General features: G+C 48.7%; 1 protein-coding gene across 1 annotated transcript in view; it reads right to left on the bottom strand.

The window, feature by feature from the left end:
* Positions 1-6,565, bottom strand: part of CPT1A (carnitine palmitoyltransferase 1A (liver)) — an 88,000-nt gene that overhangs the window by 49,799 nt on the left and 31,636 nt on the right. Inside the window, exons 3-4 of the mRNA XM_011987085.1 lie at positions 5,521-5,660; positions 584-755 (exon numbers count right to left, since the gene is read on the bottom strand). Coding sequence (XP_011842475.1) covers positions 584-755; positions 5,521-5,660 — 312 coding nt within the window. The remainder of the gene's footprint in view (positions 1-583; positions 756-5,520; positions 5,661-6,565) is intronic.

Genomic DNA, 6,565 nt, shown 5'->3' on the forward strand with positions numbered 1-6,565 from the left:
TTTGCAGTGAGCTGAGATCGCACCATTGCACTCCAGCCTGGGCAACAAGAGTGAAACTCCATCTCAAAAAAATAAAAAATAAAATAAAATAAAAATAAAAAAGAAAAACATTTAAATCATGAAATTTGGACAAGCATCCACATATATGGCAAAGCCATGACCTTAAATCAAGGACCCTTGGGCTAAGGGCCAAGGCAAGCTGGGGGAACATTCTAGAAGCTAAGTCCGAGTCACGGGAGCCTGTCCGAGGGGTCAGCTAAGGTAACCATTTAATGCCTGACAACAAGTGAGTCAAGAACGCTACAAAGAACCGGATGGACAGCACTTTTATTTGATGAATGACCTGAACTACAAACCCAGCAGACCTCAATAAAACACGCTGCAGATCTCACTAACATCACGAAAGAGAAGAACTCTTCGGCCCCCGCTTTTGTGTCATGGTGACTCAAACCTCTCCAGCCATTCAAGGTTGAGGCCCAGGTCACCAACCAAGCATCAAGGGAGAAAAGGTCCCAGAGGTGTCCTTCTTTCCAAAGCCCAAACCATCTACCCCCACTCCACTGCCAGAGGGATGCACAATTACCATCCAGATCTTGGTGGCGCGACTCATCTTGCCGTGCTCAGCGAACATCCACCCGTGGTAGGACAGCAGCACCTTCAGGGAGTAGCGCATGGTGACGATGAGGGCCACCCACAGCCCGGTGCCAAACAGCACGCCGCTGACCACGTTCTTCGTCTGGCTGGACATGCAGTCACTGCGGAGACAGACCCAGACAAGGGAGGCTGTGTATGAGGTCGCACGGTGCCACCGAACGCCACCGGTGACGCCACAGACACCACGTGCTTCAGTGTCCAGCAGCCTGCCCCATGTAGAGCCGGGAAAGTCAGAGGGAGAGCACTTGCAGGAACCGAGCTCTTAAAACACTCACGGACTCTCTCCTCCTCACCCCAAAACCAATCACGCCGAAAGTAGCCGGCAGACCCGGGTGCCCGGGGCAGGCCTGTCTGCTCTCTTCCCACAGGTCCCTTCAGCCTGATCTGCTCTGGTGGCCTTGAAACCAACCAGGGCCAATTTGTGTCATCTGGAAAAAGACACAGCTTCCTCCAGGACCTCTGGACCAACAGCAGGGGGGATGCTGTGAGGCCGGGACCTGGCCACCGCGAGAGCTATGCCCTGCAGACTTGCGCCTCCCCGGCAGGTGAGCAAGAGATTCTGGGCCACTTTCTTCAGCTCTAATTTTTTTCTCCCAAACTTACTTTTAGATGTAATCATAATCTCAAATTATTTTGTTACAACTATTACCTCCAGTATTTATATCAAAAGAGCTTGTTTTTGACTTAGGAGTACTTAACACGAATAAAGAAACAGACTGTGTGAAACGGTCATGTAAATATTTAACTTAAATACAGGAAATGCTTTTGTTTGTGAAGGAAGGTAGTACATATTATGGTAAACATGCGACTTTAAAAATGAGACAAAATGCAGCTTTTTTTTTTTTTTTTTTTGAGACAGAGTCTTGCTCTGTTGCCCAGGCTGGAGTGCAGTGGTGATCTTGGCTCACTGCAACCTCCACCTCCCAGGTTCAAGCAATTTTCCCACCTCAGCCTCCCGAATAGCTGGGATTACAGGTGTGTACCACCACATCCAACTCATTTTTGTATTTTTGTAGAGATGGGGTCTTGCCAAGTTGCCCAGGCTGGTCTCGAACTCCTGACCTCAGGTGATCCACCTGCCTCGGCCTCCCAAAGTGCTGGGATTATAGGTGTGTGCCACTGTGCCTGGCCAGAAATGCAGCTATTTTGTGGTTTGTTTTAGTTTTGGTAACTGCAAAATATTTTTTAAGTAAAAACTAAGCATGCTTCAAATGATTAAAAGACCAATATATATAACCTAAAGGTATCCCCAATATTTGAAAAGCACTAATTTGGCCAGGTGCAGTGGCTCGTCTATAATCCCAGCACTTTGGGAGGCCGAGATGGGTGGATCACTTGAGTCCAGGAGTTCAAGACCAGCCTGGGCAACATGGCAAAACCCCATCAATATAAAAATAAAACGTAAAAAAGAAAATAAAATAATTCAAAATAAGAAATAAAAAAAAAAGAAAACCACTAATTGAACACTGCATAATATTTAAGTGGACAAAAACAAATTATCTTCAAGGTTATATACTCTTGCTCCAAAATGTGTATCTTTCTATAACCCGTGAAGTCTAGCACTGGAGTTTAACTGTAGTCTCTTTTTTAAACCTATATGCTCTTTTCTGGTCATCTAACCTATCAGCAAACCTGGGTTTAGGGATTTCAGAAGCCATCTTTTAGATAATCTACATTTTAGATTACTGAAAGAAAAAGACCTATATAGTTACTTGATTTGCAAAAATAAAAGTATTTTAGCATAAACAAATGACACATTCAAGATTTTTAAAAATATAGACATATAGGCACTTAGATAAAAAACGTTAGCAAAAAGCTTTCTTTGAAAGGACATGCTTCTTACAAGGCTGTCGGGGACAGACTCAGAGACAAACCCCACATAACACGTATGACTCCACTTTTTTACTCTGTTTTTTGTTTGTTTGTTTGTTTGTTTTAAGAAATAGGGTCTCACTATGTTGCTCAGGCTGGTCTTGAACTCCTGGGCTCAAGCAATCCTCCTGCCTCGGCCTCCCAAAGTGCTGGGATTACAGGTCACCGCGCCCAGCCTGACTCCAGTTTTGAAGGCAGCGGCCCAGAGAATCTGCAAGTCCCCTCCAGGACAGCAGCTCTGGAATGGCCCATGAGGCTGGAAGACGCTGGCCCTTAACCCGGCCTTTCTAAATTTAGGCCAGGGATGGCCTAGTTTACCAAAATAGGTTTAAGAGGTACAAAGAAACAAATCTTACAAAGACCCAGATTATTAAGAGCTTTAAACAGTCAACACTTCTAAATATAATCCAGTTTTAAGAGAAGGCCTACACTAGAGAGTAAATTAAAGATCTGGCCCGGGCTCAGTGGCTCACATCTGTAATCCCAGCACTTTGGGAGGACGACGCAGGTGGATCACTTGAGATCAGGAGTTCAAGACCAGCCTGGCCAACATGGCGAAACCCCATCTCTACCAAAAATACAAAATTTGGTTGGGCATGGTGGCGTGTGCCTGCAGTCCCAGGTACTCAAGAGGCTGAGGCAGGAGAATCACTTGAACCCGGGAGGTGGAGGTTGCAGTGAGCCGAGATCGCACCACTGCACTCCAGCCTGGGGGACAGAGTGAGACTCAATCTCAAAAAGGAAAAAAAAAGATCTTCATTAACCCCACGAGAGAATGAAAAGTATGAAGGAACAGCTCCACACACAAGGCTCAGAGGCGGCTATCCACTGCAGGCCTGCGGGCCCTGGGACCTCAAGGAAGACAGCAGCCAGGCCTGCCCCGAGTGCCCAAGTCTGCCAACTGCTTTCTGAGTGACAGCAGTGACAGCAGTCCCCAGGCAGACAAGGAACCTGGCAGGCATCCCAGCCAGGCATGTTTCTGCTAAAATGACTGGGAACTTTGATTCTGTCTCTTGCAGACACTTACAGAGGCCTGAGCCAGCGATCCTGAGCTACCTCAAGGTTGCAGGCAACTCAGCTGGACGCTCAGTGACTCTGGAGGGTCCAGGGCTTCCTGGAGAAGGAACAGGATGTGAAGGGGTCCTCTGCAGACCCTTCGCAAAAAAAGGCAGGAATCAGGGTACCTGCTCAAGCTGTCATCAGGAGATTCAGACCATTAATCTGCTTAATCTTTTCTTTCTAGTCAGCAGAATCAAGACTGGGCACGGTGGCTCACACCTGTAATCCCAGCACTTTGGGAGGTCGAGGTGGGTGGATCACCTGAGGTCAATAGTTCAGATCAGCCTGGCCAACATGGTGAAACCTCATCTCTACAAAAAATACAAAAATTAGCCAGGCGTGGTCGTGGGCCCCTGTAATCCCAGCTACTCAGGAGGCTGAGGCAGGAGAATTGCTTAAACCCAGGAGGTGGAGGTTGCAGTGAGCCGAGATAGCACCATCACACATCAGCCTGGGCAACGGAGGAAAAACTCCATCTCAAAAAAAAAAAAAAAATCAAATTCAGCCGTTAACTGTGAGTGAGTTTTCGTTTATGTCCCTTTTTCTGCCAGTTTATTTTCTTATTTCTTGCTGATTAAACAATATTTACATGCAAACAACCCGCAAGGCGTGACTATGAAGATCCAGAGCTTTGATTTTTAGCTTAGCCCTGACCTGGCATTGTGCCTTCCACCTGCAACTCCTGGCCCCAAAACAAAGCCCAGTTATGAGGAGTTGGCGGCTATTATTGACCTCAGATGATCCACCTGCCTCGGCCTCCCAAAGTCCTGGGATTACAGGTGTGAACCACCGTGCCCCAATGGCAAAAATGCCGTTGGTGTAAACAAGCAGCACAGAAATCGAATCAAACGCCTGGCACGGGCCAGCAGGGACACTTCCAAGGCACCATGGGGCTTTCAGACCAGAAAGGAAAATGTGTGTCCAAGCGCAAGGGTCACAGCTGCACGAGGAAGCTGAGTCGCCCAGCGTTCCACCGTCTCAATGTTCAAATGGCGATAAAGCAGCAGTGTTCACGTGCATTGGTCTCACGGAAGCTTCTGGGGCAGGGGGTGGGGGGACCTCAGTGCTACACTGAAGAAAGCAGATTTCAGAGCTGGCACAGAGCTGGGTTTAAATTCCAGCTTCCCCGCTCCCTCTTCCTGTGACTTGGGCAGACGCCTGCATCTGTCTGAAAGCTTCCTCACTGGTAAAAGGGATCCTAATGAGAGGTCACTGCAGTGCAGGGCCTGACCTTCCTAGACGGGAGTCTGGGCCATCTCCAGAACTGGATGGAATAACAGGCATCACAGACGTGCAATAAACACGTGCCATCAACAGGCAGCAGGTGGTTGGAAAAAAAATAAAATGAACATGTGCTGAATGTTACCTAAAGTGTCTCGGGGCCTTATCTCTTGGTAGCGAGAGATAAGCCCCAGGAAAATCCAAAACCCTAGGGGTGGGAGTGACAGGGGTGTCCCCTGGAGATTTCTGAACCACCCTGACAGAAAGCTAAGTGGGGGAGGTCCCTGCAGAGGACCCCAGAGCAGTCAGTTCAAGGGTCACAGAACTCTGGGATGAACGGACTCCAAGTGCAAAGAAATCACTACATGGGGATTCAGCCCCTTGAGCAGAAATTCCGTTTCAGAGCCCTACTGGCCGGGCTATGGGCACTGTCACTACTGGCCAAACCCTCGGGCCCTGACACCTTCCAAGGGGTGCCCCAGGGCCACTACCACTCTTCACCCTGGTCTTCAGAGGAAAGGCCGCAGGGGACCGCAAACTCCTAGAGGGACCTTAGCACCACCCAGGAGGCGGGAAGAAAGCCGACATGAGGACAGAATCAGGAGCTTCACATCGAATCCAGAACAGCGACAATCATCACATTTGAAGAGACATAAAAACAGCAATAAAATTGGTAACTTCCCAGACATTCGGAGATTTCACAGGATTACTTACGTTGTTTCCAGGGTCCGATTGATTTTTGCAATTATTCCTAACGAGGGGTCGATCTTGGCGTACATTGTTGTCATCACGCCCACCACCACGATAAGCCAACTGGAGGGGCTCGCCGGGTACACGCCAGTGATGATGCCATTCTAAAGACAGACACACGGGCCGTGAGCGGTGTCCTCCCACAACCCACAGGGCAACGGCGCTTCATGGCCCCCGGCAACAGGACTGCTGGGTCGGCAGGCAGGGAGAAGAGCGTGTCGGCAGCGTGCGTGCACTAAGAAACCATACCCCACTAGCTGGGACTCTCCCCAGAGTTTACAGCCTGCGGCGTTCCAGTTTCCTCCCTTCCACTACTTCTGAGCCAAAACCCACCCTGAAAGCTTCCGCAAGAGTGGACACCCCAGGAATCAGCCCAGGCACTAGTTTAGCTGGTGAAGGATGTCACTGAGCCACCATGATGTCCCGTCCCTAGCCTGCTACTGTCTAGAATGCCCTGAGACCCCAGCTCCAAAACTGCCCCTCTTGCCGCCCCTATGTCAGAAGGCTGCTTAACCTTGAAGATTTCATGGGAGGCCTCACTCCATGTTGAGAATTTGCTGTAAAATACTCCAGCCAAAAAAAAAAAAAAAAAGGATTATATCAAACGAAATTGGCAAAATTGTTGAACAAGGAAGTGAACAGTGGGGATCTGTAATCAGTCCTCTTCACTCTTGTGTATGTTTGACAACTCCAATTAAAAAACATTCTTACTAAACCATCCTAATAAGATATTGATTTGACCAAGGTAATGGATTAAAAATGACCAAAGCAGGCCAGGTGAGGCGGCTCATGCCTGTAACCCCAGCACTTTGGGAGGCTGAGGCGGGCAGATCACTTGAGGTGAGGAGTTTGAAACCAGCCTGGCCAACGTGGTAAAATACTGTCTCTACTAAAAATACAAAAACTTAGCCAGGTGTGGTGGCGGGCGCCTGTAGTCCCAGCTACTCAGGAGGCTGAAGCAGAAGAATCGCTTGAGCCCGGGAAGCGCAGGTTGTAGTGAGCCAAGGTC

Source organism: Mandrillus leucophaeus, unplaced genomic scaffold (assembly GCF_000951045.1).
Source record: "Mandrillus leucophaeus isolate KB7577 unplaced genomic scaffold, Mleu.le_1.0 Scaffold30, whole genome shotgun sequence".
In the NCBI taxonomy this organism is placed as follows: Eukaryota; Metazoa; Chordata; class Mammalia; order Primates; family Cercopithecidae; genus Mandrillus; species Mandrillus leucophaeus.